Source organism: Canis aureus, chromosome 16 (genome assembly GCF_053574225.1).
Source record: "Canis aureus isolate CA01 chromosome 16, VMU_Caureus_v.1.0, whole genome shotgun sequence".
NCBI classification, from domain to species: Eukaryota; Metazoa; Chordata; class Mammalia; order Carnivora; family Canidae; genus Canis; species Canis aureus.
In genome coordinates, this window is record NC_135626.1 from 62,476,902 (window position 1) to 62,492,373 (window position 15,472).

General features: G+C 67.6%; 1 protein-coding gene across 8 annotated transcripts in view; it reads left to right on the top strand.

Moving 5' to 3' along the window:
- Positions 1-14,918, top strand: part of BAIAP2 (BAR/IMD domain containing adaptor protein 2) — a 59,085-nt gene extending 44,167 nt beyond the window's left edge. The window contains exons 7-16 of one of the 8 annotated variants that reach the window (XR_013355046.1): positions 2,602-2,754; positions 4,738-4,962; positions 5,119-5,320; positions 5,799-6,000; positions 6,962-7,030; positions 7,502-7,664; positions 8,980-9,014; positions 11,073-11,120; positions 11,698-13,743; positions 14,547-14,918. Coding sequence is in view for 6 of the 8 variants with exons in the window: in XM_077854563.1 (XP_077710689.1) it covers positions 2,602-2,754; positions 4,738-4,962; positions 5,119-5,320; positions 5,799-6,000; positions 6,962-7,030; positions 7,502-7,664; positions 8,980-9,014; positions 14,547-14,616 (1,119 nt within the window). In the remaining 2 variants the exon portion in view is untranslated. Of the gene's footprint in view, positions 1-87; positions 240-2,601; positions 2,755-4,737; positions 4,963-5,118; positions 5,321-5,798; positions 6,001-6,961; positions 7,031-7,501; positions 7,665-8,979; positions 9,015-9,488; positions 10,930-11,072; positions 11,121-11,697; positions 13,744-14,546 lie in introns of those variants that run through there. The other 7 variants (XR_013355047.1, XM_077854565.1, XM_077854569.1 and 4 more) reach the window with 7 other exon arrangements.
- The last annotated feature ends 554 nt before the right edge of the window (positions 14,919-15,472 follow it).

The window sequence follows — 15,472 nt, forward strand, 5'->3', positions numbered from 1 at the left end:
GGGTGACTAAGCGGGAGCGTTCTGCGTTCTTAAACGCTTTCAGTTGGGTGTTTCTATAGCACTGTCGCCATGGCACCGTAGGCCGAGCAGGAACACGGCGGAGGGGCGGGAGCGACGAGCCGGCCACAGCACCCACCTGCCCGCCTGCCTACGGCGGGGACGGCTCGGACCGCTTTCAGCAGCTAAGTCATTGGAAGTGTAGGGCCAGGCCGTGTCCTGTCCCCCTGCGCTCTTGCAGGGTGCGTGAAGGCTCGTGGGTGCGTGCTTGCTCGTCCGCGCTCAGGGCCGTGGGTGTCCTTGCCTGGAGCAAGCCGGTGTGGCCCGGGCCCCGTGGGTGGCCGTGCTGCACCGCCTGTCCCCCTCGATGGCAAAGCTCTCCACTTGACCCAGATTTCCTGGATGTGCCCAGCAAAGCTGTGGTCTCGGTCCTCAAGGAGCTGCATCCAGGAAGAGGAGGCCGGGAGGGCGGCTGTCATTCCTCGACAGAGGAAGCTGTAGCTCCAGCTGGGGCCGCTGCCCACTCCCCGCTCCCTGGGAGGCATGGTCCCCAGGTCGCGGCCCCCCTGCTTCTCCCAGGGCCGTGCACTCCACCTCCATCCCGTCCCCTGAGACCCACGCTGCTCTCAGCCGTTCTCTGAGCTTAAGTAAATGGAAATCTTAAAAACTCCCCTCCCTCCCCGGCGTGGAGGCTGCCAGGCCCCGAAATGAGGCCAGCGCCCCACACCGCATGGCCTGGCACCGTTCCTCTCCACTCCTGGGAGCGGGGCACACCGCTGGCGAAGATGTGCCACAGCCTAAAAACCCAGAAACCGCGTGCAGGTGGGACCACGGGGCAGCTCGAGGGCTGGGGTTGGAAGGAGCTGTGCTCGGTGCTTGGGCGGGCAGACCCAGGGGGCCCCACGTCCCGGTTTCCACGCCGTCCCGTACTGACCTTTCAGTGGTCCCTCTCCTCCCCGTAGGTGACAGCTAGCGTGGAGGCCATTGCTCTGGGCGGTCTTCCCTGGGCCTCCCTGCACGAGGCGGGCAGCCCATCGTGGTTAGCCTGGCCCTCCCCCAGCCCCCAGCCAGTTGGTGGGGACGCTAGAGCAGCCCCTGGGACAGCGGGAGGTGGTGGCACCAGGAGAGGGTGGGTTGGGGGCCTCCCTGGGGGTTAAACCCCTCATCCTGAGGCCGCCCCCCGAAGGGGCTCGTGGGCACTGGGCTGAGCCGGTGAGTGGCGTCGAGGAAGGTGCCCTTGCTGTGGGTGGTTGAGGCCTGTAGGGCGACGGCGGTGTCCCTGATGGCCCAGGTGGGGAGGGCGCAGAAGCCACGGAGCATTGTGCCAATGCTGAGGACGGGGCCCTGGGGGTGTGCGTCCATCCGGGCTGTCCCGTCCTCCCCTGGGAAGGCCCCCTTCCACGGCCACAGCTGGAATCGCCCCCGTGAAGTGCAGCTGTGCCCAGCAGCCCCCCCCCCCCCGCCGTCTCCCGGGGCACCGCCAAGCGCCAGGCCTGCTCCCCTGCCTGGGGAAGAGCCACGGTGCAGGGGAGGTGCTGGTAGGCGCACGTTTCATAACCAGGAGAAAAGTCTTCAGGCAGCTCAGGGAAGGGGGGGGAGGTGAGGGAGGTGTGTGGCCACGGGGCGGGGGTGGCCACAGGGGAAGGGGGGTTTGGTCCCCAAGAGCCGTCCTGGGTCCCCTCAGGCACGGGGGGTGGGCCTGTTGCTTGGGGCTGCGGACGGTGGGCGGATGATGGGGAGTCCCGGTAACCGTCCTCCCCAAGGGGGCAGTGGAGCTCTGCGTGGGTAGCCGTGTGGTCCCCAGGGGTGGGGGGCCCGGGTCTTGGGGGCAGGCCTCACAGGGAGTGGGGTAGTGTGGCTGCTTCCAGCCTGCACCCAGCCTGCACCCAGCTTGCACGGTGGCCGCGGGGGACAAGCCACACCCACAGGCGGGTGCTCGCCCCTCCGGCAGCGCTGCCCGGAAGGGAAGGGAGGCGGCAGGAACATCCCGTTCTGTGTTCTGTGCACCTCCTCCTCCCGGCGCCCACCTGGGCTCAGCACCGCCCCCCAGGCTGAGTCAGAGCCGTGGGGGAGGCGCCCTCTAGGCAGGGCCTGCCGGGGGCACAGGAGAGCCCAGGGCCGCACAGGGCAGCAACCGGGACCCTGCGAGCCCTATCACACGCACACACCCAGGCAGGGGCACGGCGGTCCCCGAGCGGTGCGTCTGGGTGCCCCCACCCCCCGCGACGGCTGCCTACGGCTTGAGGGTGTTTTGTTACCCAAAGTTTCCAGCCTGCAAATCCGACTGTTCCAGCGTGCCCCGGCCTCAAGCAATGTCTCCTGCATTCTCTGGCCACCCCCGCAGGATTTGGGTGTGAATTAGTCATTCTCACACACGTCGTGCCGGGTGAGCTTTCCCGGCCGCCGTCAGGGCGGCTTCAGATGCTTGGATCAGCACCGCGGGAGGCGCCACGATGCCTCCAGGGCCTCACCGACAATCTGCCAGCAGGGTCTGCGCCGGCGTGGGCATGGCTGCGGGGGTGGGGGGCCTGGGGCGCCCAGAGCTGGCCGTGGCCCCTGGTGTCCCGTCTGCTCACGCGTGTCGCCCGCTCTCTCCGCCCCCAGTACATCGACGCCATCAGCAACAAGCAGGGCGAGCTGGAGAACTACGTGTCGGACGGCTACAAGACGGCCCTGACCGAGGAGAGGAGGAGGTTCTGCTTCCTGGTGGAGAAGCAGTGCGCCGTGGCCAAGAACTCGGCTGCCTACCACTCCAAGGTGGGGGTGCTCGCTGCGCGGGCCGCTCCCCGTGGAGCGGGATCAAAGTAATACCGAGCGTTTGGGGTCGTCCCGGGGGACGGCGTGCGAGTAGCAAGAGTCACCAGCCAGATGCCGCGGGGACCTTTGAGGCTTTGGTTAGAAGCTGCCGGCTGTTGTTTTGAGGACAGTGGCTGGAGGCTGGTTCCTTGGGGATGGCTTGGGTGCCAGGGAAACCCCTTGTAGGGGTGGTGTCGCCCCTGGGGCTGGCTCCCCTGCAGGAACAGGCCTCTGTGCATAGTCTGTAGTCAGGAGCCAGGGAGGGAGCACTCCAGAACCTTCCAGGAGCTCAGAGGGCCTGCCTAGGCAGCCGCATTCACATCCTTTCTCCACGAACGGGCCTGTGGATCAGCAGTGTGAATGCACATTCACGCACGTGTGCTTGACCTGAGACTTGCTCTCTGCTCACCCAGCCTGGACTGGGAAGGGGAGCCGCCCTCCCTGCGCAGAGGCTCTGCCTCCTGGCCTTCCTGAGGGCCCGGCCACAGGTGCGGGGTGAGGACAGTGCAAGGACGTGCGTCCCCTGTGGGGGCTGGGAGGGCTCCCTGGGGCACCAAGCCAGCCTTGCCAGGAGCTCTGTGCGGTGCCTGCAGCTGGGAGCTGGGAGCTGCAGAGGTGGCCCCGCCCACACACACCGGCTCGCTGTGGGCACCCGCGCCCTCTGGTGGCACCAGGCCCCACGGCAGGTCAGGACTCCCCAGTGCTGCAGGCGCACGGAGGCAGGGTTGTTGCCAAGGCCCTGGTGTTCCCCACCCCACCCCCAGGGGCTGGACGCAGCCCTCCCGAGCCAGGTGAGAGAGGCCCGAGGGCCCCCAGGCGTCTCCCTGGCAGGTGTGTCCCAGCCCCACGGACGGGCTTCGTCACCAGGTGGGAGCCCTGGGCTGGGCCGCCGCCCCCAACAGGGAGCCCTTTCGAGGGTCACAGACCTGGGCTTGCCTCCTTTGGGTGCCGCGTCCCTATAGGCCTCTTGTCACCACCACCCAGATTTGTCAACCAGTTATCTCAGCCTGGGTGCAGGTAACACTTTGGGTTTTGCTGTAGCGCAGAAGCAGCCCGACTAGGGACAGACGGGGTACGTTACAGAACGGGGGCCAGCCCTCAGGCCATGGCTTGTTGGGCCCTGGTCTGAACCACTCAGAGGGCCTTCTCCTCGCTTCTCCCTGCTTTCCCACACAGACGCCCCCTCCCTGCCCAGACCCAGGTCAGAAGTGGAGAGAGGCCACGAGGGCCAGACCGCCTTTGGGGAGGCCCTGAGCTGGGGAGCAAGCCACCCAGGGGAGCTCCAGGCTCTGCAGTGGGATGAAGGTCATGTGCCACTTCGGCCAGATGGGAGAGGGGAGGGCACAGCCCCCCAGGCCCTGGACAGGCTCATGCAGGAGGCACCAGACCCGGGTGAGCTACAGGGAACCTCAGGCTGGTGCCTCCCAACCAGACCCCTGGCTTCCTCATCCTGTTAGGCCGGCCGAGCTGATCGCAGGCCCAGTGCACGCAGAGGGACAGCTGGGCTCTGGGCCCCTGGGTTGGGGGCAGGGACAGTTAGCATCCTGCATCTACCGGGTACTGCCTGGTGGGTCCTGCCGTCCTGCACCCCCTGCAGCTTGGCCTGCCTGTGGCCAGGATCCCCAGGGCCTCGAGGTCGCCCACGGTGCGTCAGTCAGCTGCATGGCTACTGGGCCATCGTCCCCTTTTCCTTCTTCCTTTTCCTTCTTCGGTGGCCCCTGCCCAGCTTGGACCTTGGTGTCATCTGAGCCCTGGTGGCCTCATGACTGCCTGGCTCACTGCTACAGCCCAGCCCTCCCGGGGGCCAGCGGGCAGGGCTCACAGGTGGCCACTCGGGCTGTGTGTCCCCACCTGGTGAAGAGCAGCCATCAGGCTTGATAGGTACGGCCCCCTCCCCGGCCAGCCCTGACTCTGCCCCTGCCCTCCCTGCTTCCTCTGCTGCAGGGCAAGGAGCTGCTGGCACAGAAACTGCCGCTATGGCAGCAGGCCTGCGCCGACCCCAACAAGATCCCAGACCGCGCGGTGCAGCTGATGCAGCAGATGGCCAGCAGTAACGGCTCCGTCCTCCCCAGCGCCCTGTCGGCTTCCAAGTCCAGCCTGGTCATCTCAGACCCCATCCCGGGGGCCAAGCCCCTGCCGGTGCCCCCTGAGCTGGCCCCGTTTGTGGGGGTGAGTCTGCAGCTTCCAGCAAGCTTTCTGGGTGTGGAAAGATGCCCCCCCACCCTGCACCGGGGTGGCTGGGCTGAGGGGTCTCCACGCCAGCCTCGCCTGACCAGGCCCTCCCGCGCCGCCGCCCCCCCCCCACCCCCCGCCTCTTCCCCACAGCGGCTGTCTGCCCAGGAGAGCACGCCCGTCATGAATGGCGTCTCGGGCCCAGATGGCGAAGACTACAGCCCCTGGGCCGACCGCAAGGCCGCCCAGCCCAAGACCTCGTCTCCTCCACAGTCACAGAGCAAGCTGAGCGACTCCTACTCCAACACGCTCCCCGTGCGCAAAAGCGTGGCTCCGAAGAACAGCTACGCGGCCAGTAAGGGCTTGGACGTGCCCCCAGCCCCGGGTGGTCGTGTCACACCCAGGGGAGGTTGGGGAGGCCCCCGGGCCCCGAGTGTGTGTGTGCTCTTGGGTGGCACCTTGACCCCCTTTGAGATTTCTGTCCTGTATCCTCAGGCGTCGCCTGGCTCCCCCCGCCTCCCGTTAGGCCTCTGGCGAGTGGCGGGCTGTAGGGGGGACACCGCGGGGCTGCAGGGGAGGGTGGAACGCCCCCCCCCAGCTCCCGTGGGCGGCACCCCACGCGTCCCCCAGCTCAAGGGTCAGTGATGAGCAGGCGGGGGAGCCGAGACCCAGGCCCCGAGCTCCCCACACCTGCTGCGGCAGGTCTGCAGCCCCATGTGCCTCTGACTCTGACGTCCAAAGGCAGGGCCCCCACCAGCCCCGCCCCGCCCCCGGGGCAGCTGAGCTGACAGGAGGACCGGCACAGCCCCTTACTCCTGCCTGTCCTCCTGCAGCTGAGAACAAGACCCTGCCGCGCTCCAGCTCCATGGCGGCCGGCCTGGAGCGCAATGGCCGCATGCGAGTGAAAGCCATCTTCTCCCACGCGGCCGGGGACAACAGCACCCTGCTGAGCTTCAAGGAGGGAGACCTCATCACCCTGCTGGTGCCTGAGGCCCGGGACGGCTGGCACTACGGCGAGAGCGAGAAGACCAAAATGTAAGCGTCCACCGGCCGCACCCTCTTAGCCGGCCGTCGGGGTGTCAGGGCGGGCAGCCTGCCCTGCGTTCTGCTGTGCTCGGGACGCCTGCCCCCGGCCCCAAGGCCCTCAGACGTCCTGGCGGCTCGGGGTCCTTCCCCGACTGTTTCCCACTGAGCATTTTCAGTCGGTCCCCGCGGCACAGACGTGACGGCTTCTGTCCAAGCCCCGGCCCCACCGTCGCTCAGCAGCCCGTTGCCCACCCTGCCCTGCGTCACCCACTTGGCCCAGAGCCCCACACGTGCACACAGCCCGTCAGGCACCGCCCCCTCCCCCCCCCCCCCCCCCGCCGCTGTCAGGGCTGTGGCTTCCCAGTTGGCCGAGGCCCACCGTCCACCCCAAGGCTTCCTGCTGCCCCCAAGGCTCCTCTGACCAGCCCGAGTGCTGGGGTTCCAGAGGTCACGCTGTCGTGTCCCCGGAGCCGCGTCTTCACGGTTTCCTTAACACGTGTGACACAGAGGCCCTGCCAGCCTCTCGCTCTCGCTCGACCGCGGGGCCGTGCCCCCGCTACTGTCATCCGGTTGTGGCTGCTGGCGAGATGGGAGACGCCCCCGCCTTGGCCAGGGAGGGGCTGGTCGGAGCGCTGCCGCAGCCCCAGCAGCCTCCATCCTGGCAGGGCGGTCACTAGGCCACCTCGCTCCCGGGCGCATCTGCCACCTTCCAGACAGCTGCTCTGATGCTGGGGCCATGTGGCCGGAAACCAGCCCTGGCTGCTGCAGACGCAGGAGCCCTGCCCTCCTGCCGGGGATCCACAGCCTCCCGTCCGGGGCGGGGGCTCAGGGCCGGGTGTGTGCCCAGGGCGCAGGCTGGGGTCTGGGGTCTCCCTGGAATGTGGGATCGCCTTCCCTCCAGACGGTTGCAGCAGGCCGGGGAACTGGGGCTCTTGGGCCCCAGGTCGCTCTCACCTGTCTTCTCTTGCAGGCGGGGTTGGTTTCCCTTCTCCTACACCCGGGTTCTGGACGGCGACGGCGGCGACAGATTGCACATGAGGTGAGCCTGCTGACCAGGGCGCCGGCCCTTGGCTCTGCAGAGGCCGCTTGGGAACAGGGCACCGTGGGCGTGCGGCTCTGCGAGCCGCCCCTGCTCTCGGCCCAGACGGCTCGGCTGGGCTCTGGTGCCTTCTCGGCCCAGCATGCTGTGCGTCGGAGGCCCCCAGGTTTCGGCTGCAGTGCGCTTTGTGAGGCGGGAGTCAGGGAGCCTGGGGGGTCACGGGTGCTCCGTGGGGTGGGGGCTTCCCTTGCCCTCCCGAGGGGCTGAGTGGCACCAGGAGGGCTGGGGGCACGGCTGTGGGAGTCCCTCTGCCACACCTTCAGGCCCCGTTTCACGGCTCAGTGAGGCTGCTTCTGGGCCTCCAGGGCAGCCCATCGCCAGGCCTTCTCCGAGGGTCCAAGGGGAAGGTGGGGGCCCCACGGGGTCCCGGGCAGGGGTGGAGCCAGCCCCTGAGCACCCCCATCTCCGCAGCCTGCAGCAGGGAAAGAGCAGCAGCACGGGGAACCTCCTGGACAAGGAGGACCTGGCCCTCCCGCCCCCCGACTACGGCACGTCATCCCGTGCGTTCCCTGCCCAGACGGCCGGTACCTTCAAGCAGAGGCCCTACAGCGTGGCTGTGCCTGCCTTCTCCCAGGTGAACTCCGCAGCCCCTCTGCCCAGCCTCCCCTCTGGTGGGGGCACCAGTGGCCTCAGACCGTGGGGCTCCTAGGCCCGAGTGTGGACACGAGCACTTGCACCAGAGGCCTGGGAGGCGGCCAGAACCGTTTTGTTGCTGTGTCTCGGGGCCTCGGGAGCCAGGGCCTGGCACGTATGCCCAGGTGACCCAGGACCAAGTGGCCAGAGGCAGGAGGTCAGGGCTTGGGTCCCAGTGGAGCCCTCGAGCACGCGATGGTGGTTCTGAAGTCCACGTGAGGCCAGGCTGTGTGCGTGGATGGGCAGGTTCCTAGGGCTGTAGGAGCCCAAGGTTCTAGAACATTGGTCTCCCGGGGGGTGTCAGGAGCGGGGTTTCCAGTCCTTGACTCCAAGGTGAGCTCCCAGCCCCTGCAAGGGGTGAGAAGAAGTTTCTCTAAGACGCGGGCAGCGGTGACGCCCACAGATCAGGCCTGCCCAGGGCTGCAGAGAGCAGTGGCCGAGGTGGGTGAGGTCCAGGGAGGGCCACACGCAGCACCATCTGAGCGGCCTGCCCACCCCTTCCCGGGAGGAGCACAAGCGCAGTGAGAAGGACTCGACTGGGGGGTGGAGCTAAGGCCCTGGGCTGGAAGCTTCCAGAGAAGGTGAGGTTAGGGCTGGTGCTCAGGCAGCAGCAGGAAGGGGGTTCTCATCCAGCCTGGGAGAAGCACGGGCCCCAGGCAACGCCCCAGCGCCATCCAGCCCTGCCTGGGCCCAGGACACAGCCAGCTGAGCTGCGTGGTCTGGCCACCACACACCACTCCCGTGTCCATCGTCCAGCTTTGGCTTTAGCACTGAGGTGACCGAGGAGGGTGTCCCCAGGTGGCGCCCACAGCCCATCCCTCAGCCCCACAGCCAGGGCTCTCCCTCCTGGGGTGGCAGCACCTCCCCCAAGGCCAGGAAGCTGCCGCTGGTGTTTCGGGGTGCAGGGGCGTGTCCCATCCAGGGACTGGCCCAGGCTGGTGTCCTCGGGAGGCCCCCCTGCCTGCCCCGAGATGTGCCAAGCAAGCCCGAGCTCAGCTGCCTTGGTGCTCATCCGGGAGATGTGTGTGGAGAGGTCACCAGAGGACCCATCGGGCGTGTGCCCGTGAGCGTGAGCTCGCTCGATGCACGGTCTGCCACTGGCTGGATGCGGAGCTGGGCTGTCCCTGCTGGGCATTTGGAGGGGTCCCCCATGCCCTCGGCTGCAGTAGGGCACAGCCGCCTGGCCGCCCCCTGTCCTGCAGACCCCACCTCCCCCCACGAACCCCAGCCTGACCCGTGGTGCTTTTCCTCCTCAGGGTCTAGATGACTACGGAGCACGGGCTGTGAGCAGGTAAGGGTTTCACACGCGTCGTTGGGGGCGGTGGGTGGACAGGGCCGGCTCCGCTCACAGACGCTCCACGGCCTGCTCCGTGGGGCCTGCCAGAGACTGGAGGCCACGCTCTGGGTCCGGGCAGGCGGGCGGGCGCCCGTTCTCTCCCCTGTCTGCGTGGCGGGTGTCTCAGGCAGCAGCCCAAGCCCCAGATACTGCCTGGGGGTCCGGAGAGCTGGGCGGGTGGGAGCGGGCCCTCCCCGCGGGAGCCCAGCGTGGCCCCAGGGGCCCCGCCTTCCAGGAAGCCCCTTGGTCCCGCTGCTCTCCCGCCTGCCCTTCCCTCCTGGTGCAGCAAGGGGGGCGCCTGGCCCTGGGCTCCCATCCCCAGAACCAGCCTGGGCGGCGCGGAGGGCTGGGCTGCTACCCCCGAGCTGCTGGCGGAGCTGCTGCAGGAGAGGCGTGCGGCCCGGCAGCGTCCTGTGCTTTGTTTCACAGCGGCAGCGGCACGCTGGTGTCCACAGTGTGAGGACGCTGACCACGGGCAGCCGCTGCTCGGAAGAGCCCCCCCACCTGTCTGGCCTCCATCAGTTCCCTCCTCTGCGCTCGTTGGTTTGTTCTCGGGTTATTTTTCTTCCTCACTTGCCCTGTCCTGCCTTTTGATGGTGACCCCAGACTCTGAGTTCCCCCAGGGTCCATGGTGCTGCCCCATCTCTGCTCCCCGTGTTTACACGCCCCCCACCCCGCGTGTCCGCCAGGCAGGAGCTGCTGGCGGGGCAGCGGGGGCAGGCGTCCTTGCCTCTGCTCCGCGGCCGCCGTGTTCATGACGCGCTGTCCCTTGTCGAAGGCTCACCGCGAGCCAGGCCTAATGTTTGAAGAAAAAGAAAAATCTTTAAAAAAAAAAAAAAAAGAATAAAGAAAAAAAAGAAAACAGAAAAAAAAACAAAAAACAAAACAGGAAAAGGATTTTTCTTTCCTGAAAAACAAAACCAGATCTGCATGGACTCCGGTGTGCGTACTGTTACTCCTGCATCTGACTCCCCCAGCGGACGCTGGCATCTGTGTCGGGAGGCTCGCGGCCCGCAGGCGCCCCTCCGAGGGCCGCACCCTCCAGGGGTCTTGCCAAGCAGGGGGGCCTCCTGAGGAAGCTGGCTGCTCCTGTGAGGGAGGCCACGGCCCCCAGCCCCGCAGCCGGGCCCCTGAGTGCTTCTTCCCGCGGACGCCCTGGCAGCACGGAGTGGGCGGCCCCAGGGCATGGGCCCTCCGCGGCGGGGGGGGGGGCAGTTGCAGCCGCTCGGACTTTCCAAAGAGCTGCAGACACCCCACCCCACCCCACCCCCGCCGCCCCGAGCGTCCTGGAAAGCGGCGCACAGCCCGAGGGATCCACAGCCCCGGCCCGGGCGGCCCTGGGGAGGGGGCAGCAGGCCCACCGCCCGGCCTGCCCAGCGCGCTCGTCTGTCCGTGTGTCTCAGTGACTTCAGAAGCAGACACGCCGGACTCCGTGGCTACTGGTTTTGCCTCTTCACACCCTGAGTCTGGGGAGGGAGCCAGGCCGCGGCCCCGGGAGCCCCGTGAAGCTGTGGACGCTTTTTCTGACGTGATCTAAGAAAACCCTCCGCCCGCTCTCCTGGGAGCGTTCGCGAGAGAAGCAGCTCAAGACACAGACGGACCCATTTTATATTTGAGGAAAAAACAAAGCCAGAACGTGGACCCAGTAGAGAGAGCCTTCCGTGGTGTGTGCTCATTTTGCTAAAAGATCTCAAATCCAGGGGATTCCATGCTCAGTGGATGAATGTAGACACAAAACTGCGACACTTGTATGAAGATGTAAAGTGCTCAAAATATTTTCGTTTCCTTTCCTCTTTTTTTTTTTTTTTTTTAATCTGAATTGTGCCCTGTACTGCAGTCGTTTGAATAAAAGTTTTATTTCTTGCACTGAGCTGAGTGTGGCGCGTCCTTCCAGGCCCGCTGCGGGGCCCGGGCGCCTCAGCAGGCCAGCCTGCGTCCTGTGGCCTCGGGGCTAGGCTGCCCCGGCCGTGCCCCCTGCGCCCGCCACCAACGGAGCCCTGTGTTTCCTTGCAGCGCCGAAGTGGAAGTGGCCAGATTCTGAGCCGCCCCTCACTAGACTTAGTAAGTCGCCCCGAGCTCCGCGCTGCTCGGTCTGCCGGGCCTGCCCCGCTCCGGCCTGGGCTTTCGCTTCTCCTTGGATTGCTCCTCGGGCTCTGGGATTTCCGCCCTCCGTCTGGAAGCTTGCGGGCCTGACTGGCTGCTCCCCCTGCGCCCCAGCACCTCCCACACCCCTACGCGTGGTCAGGCCCCGGCCCTCTGCCCGGGTTCCTCTCCTGCCTCTGCGGGGTGCTTCGGCCGCAGTTGGGGCGAGGCCTGGTGATGGGCTGTGAGGCCAGCTTTGGGCTCCCCTGGCTCGGTGTCCACTCAGACACTCCCCTGTGGGCTCGGGCCCGCACCCGGCCTGGCCGGCTCCCTGGCTGGTGAGTACTGCGGCCTCTCGGGGGCTGGGGACACCAGGGTGGGTCTTGGGGTCGGACCACCAGGCCCGCCGAGGCAGGTGGATACGGCGGCTGCGCCCCCTCTGGGCTGCGTAGAGGCCGCACCAGGCTTTGCAGACCAGGCCTCCGGCCACCGCGTGCGGGTGCCCTCGCTGACTGCCCACAGCCTGACCGTGCCGGCCCCTCCCGCCGGGCTCCAGGGAAGCAAGCCCCGACAACAAGCAAGGGGAAGCCCGGCGCTCCGGGCCAGGGCCCGTCTGTGCCTGCCCCACCCCGTCGCCGAGAAGCCTGCCCACGAAGCTGGCGCCCGCATCCTCTACCCCACAGAGCACCGCCGTGATGTGCTCCTCCCCACGGGCAGTGACTGCTTCAACAGTCCTGGACTCTCTTCTCTCACCACATCTGAGCTGCAGCGTGAGAAACTTCTGGAGAATTCTGGAGACAAATGCTCTTGACATTTGGGGACGGGGCGGATGGAAATGCCTTCCCTGCCTCTAGATTCCTTCTTCCAAGAGACCTTAGGAGGCCTACGCCTGCCACCCCCGCTGCCCCTTGGCCCCAGGGCTCTGGAGGGAGCCCAGCCTCTGCCCCAGCCCGCCCCCCAGGCACAGGGCTGCAGCCCCCCGTGGGAGCCGGGGCATCCCCCACAGACTGGGCCTGGCCCAGGAGTCACCCGGGGTGGGTGTCAGGGCCCCCGGGGAGTTTGAGGCACCCCTGCCTGCTCTGCCAAGGTGCCCCCTGGGTGTGGCCCTGAGGGGCGGGACACAGTGGACTCCACCCCGGGAGGGTGGGCATCCCGGAGGCACAGGGACCAGTCAGGCCCCAGAGGAGAAAGTTGAGGATGAAGTGGAAATCTGGGCTCCCTCTGCTCCAGAACCACAGAAGGCTGGGAACCGCACCCCGAAACGACGCTGCTCTTCTCCGATCACGTTTCTCGCTCACCCTCACGTAGTGGACTCAGAACAGGCGACGCCCGGAGTGCGCGGCGAGAGGTTGAAGTGGAGAGGTGCTGGGCCGTAGCGCTCGGCCCCCCTCAGCTGTAGGGCTGTAGGGTCTGTGCCCCGCGACGCCCCGAAGCGTGACTGCTAACCGGGTGCTGGATCGGCCTCTGGGGAGGGGCCCGGCTGGGCAGGGAGCTGGCGGCACCGGTGGCCCTGGGCCTGCCCTGCCGAGTGTAGACCGCCCCGTCCGGGGCCCAGCGGGGGTGCTCCCGTGGGGACGGGAGGGGCCGGCTTGGGGCAGACCCTGCCATCCAGATGGTCCCTGCCGCCCTTTGCCGGCGCGACTGGAGCCTCCTTGTATCTTGGTGGTTTGTGGTCACACGTCGGCTCCCCCGGCAGTGACGGATGTCCGCGGGGCCAGGGACTGTGCAGGGGGCCCTGGGTTGGGATTTTGTCCTGTTGCGTCAGCAGGGGGTTGACCTGCCGGGCTCACCCGGGCGCCCACCCTGGGGCAGCTGCTGAGCCCCATCTTCCCCAAAGGCAGGAGGCCCCCGGGACCTGCGGTGTCGATGGTGCGGTGCCCTGCGCTCAATTTTGGGGAAGATGAGAAAGGGGGATCGGAGGCCAGGCACCCTCTGGGGGGGGCCTCTCTGACCCTGCCGCCCCCCTCCGGCCCCAGCTGCTGCGGCTGGGTCCCCGGCCCTGGGACCAGGGCAGGAGTCAGGTGTGCCGCCCACAGCCGCTTGGCCCCGCACGGGAGCTGCTCGACCCCCACCTCCACCTGAACAAAGCTGCCCCATTGCGGCCCCCCAGACGCCCCCTGCCTTGACCCCGGCTGGGGACAGCCAAGGGCCCAGAGCCAGAGCCGCCTTCTGGAGCCAGAGTCGAGTCACGGTGGCAAGGCCTGGGGCAGACATCGCTGTCACAGCACACCTGGCTTTGGGAGCCAGAGGTGGCCGCTGCCCCCCGAGCCTCTGAGCTGCGGCCGGTCTGCACACGTCGGCCAGGAGAGACTGGCACGCCTGGGGGAGCTCGCGGGGTGGGAAGGGCCTTGAACGCCGGGCTCGTCGCGCTCCACATCAGAAGAAGCTCATGGGCCACGGGGCCAAGCAGGATCCTTCTGTCTCCGCGCAGACGTGGAAGCCGTGCGCCAATAAGTCGGCCGCTCTCCCTAGTTTATCCTTTAAAAATTCCGTCCGAGTTATCTCAGTGTCTTAGAAAACACAGGGAGGGGCCCCCAGCCCATGTGCCCCCCAGCTGCCGTGGACACCAGCCCAGCTGTGCCAGAGGCGACCCCTGCCCCAGGTAATGGCCTGAGAGCCAAGTGCTTCGCCGGGGGTGCAGTCCTGTCCGTGCCGAGCCCTCCGTGTCCGTCGTACCATCTGTGCTGTCACCCCTGGGGCCGCCTGATGACGCCCAGCCCGCTGTCCTCTGCTGTCCCTGCCCAAGCAGGGCCCCCCGAGCCCCTTAGGGACTCCGAGGGGAGGCTTCCGCGAGGACCAGGCTGCGTGCCGGCCTCTGCTGTGCTCATCTTGTCCCATCTCAACCTCTTGTCTGGCGAGTCCGTCTGTCCGTCAGCTGTGGCCTCAGGCATGCAGGGGAGGGCGCAGCTCCCTGGACTGACAGGTGGCTGAGCCCTGGTCCAGCCCTGCTGGCCCACGGCCGCCGGTGTGCGTGCACCCCGTGTGTGTCCTGTTGGTGTGGGGCGGCCGAGGCCCCGTGTCTGCCCCCAGCCACCTTCCGGGACCCCGGGATGCATGGGCCGGGTTTGTGTGAGCTGCTGAGCTGTGTGTGTCCGTGGCATGTCTAAAAACGGGCAGGTGGAGGGTCCTCTTGGCCTCGTGGGGCGGCGGCTCCCCAAACCTGGACACAGGCTCCCTCAGGACTGCCTCAGGTTTTGGAGAAAGAAGTGACTCCTGGCCGTGGGGCGCAGGCAGTCAGCTGGCCCTGTGCACAGAGCCCATCCCTGGCTGTCCCCAGCAGGCTCCACGGTCTCCCTGCTCCGGGTTCCCGCTGGGGACCCTGGGGCCTGGGCAGCCCAGGTGGTTCGGTGCCCAACGGTGCCCCTCCCGGCACTAAAACCACTCTCCTCTCCTCTCCTCTCTCAGGAACCCCTTTGCCAGCGTCCAGCTGAAGCCGACCGTGACCAATGACAGGTCTGCACCCCTCCTCAGCTGACGGCCAGGCCCCCACCGCTGCCCGCTGGGCCCCTGCTCCCCACCCGCACGCAGACCCTCTTTTGTAACAGTCTGCGTGCTCCCCGCTCGGAGAAAGAACCTTCCCCTCCCTGCAAGCCTTCACCTGCCCAGCTCTGCCCCGCTGCAGCCTGGCCTGGGCTGGACCCCGGCCGTTGCTTCGGAGGTGCCCCTGGGCCGCGGCCCTCGGGGCAGGGAAGGACGTCGGCCTGTAGCTGGAAGGGGAGCACGGCCCCCGCCCCGCCCGTGGCTCCCCAGTGTCTGGTCAATAAACAGGCTGCCCTACCTGTGCCTGCTTGTCATCTGTGGGCCTGAGGGGGCGGGAGGCCTGCGGCGGAGGAGGAGGGAGATGCCCCCCGATGGGGCTCTGCTGGGCCTCCCCACCCCTGCTGGCAGCTCTGGGGGGCTCTCCGCCCCACCCCACCCAGGCCCGACTCCCCTCCAGAACTGGCTGTGGGGCCCCCGGCTCTCCTCCATCCCTGGAGTGAATGAATGGTGGGTGCCACTGTTGGGGGAGTCCCCCCCCACCCCCAGCTGCCTGCATGCTGTCTGTGGCTGAAATACACCCATGGTGACCAGCGGTGGTGGGGGCAGCCACTCGGGCCAGGCTCCTGACGCCAGGTTCTGCAGCCCTGAAGCGACACCGAGTCCGCGGCCCAGGAAGAGAAGCAGAAGGGGCCGCAGGTAGGGCAGGTGGGGACACGGGCCTCTGGCCTCGCAGGGGCTGGGGACGGGCCAGGCGGGCTCTCAGGGCAGATGTTTGGGGTAGAGATGCACGGAAGCCCTGAGTCGTCCTGCCCCCGCTGCTGCACTTTGGCGAGGCAAGGGGAAAGGCCATC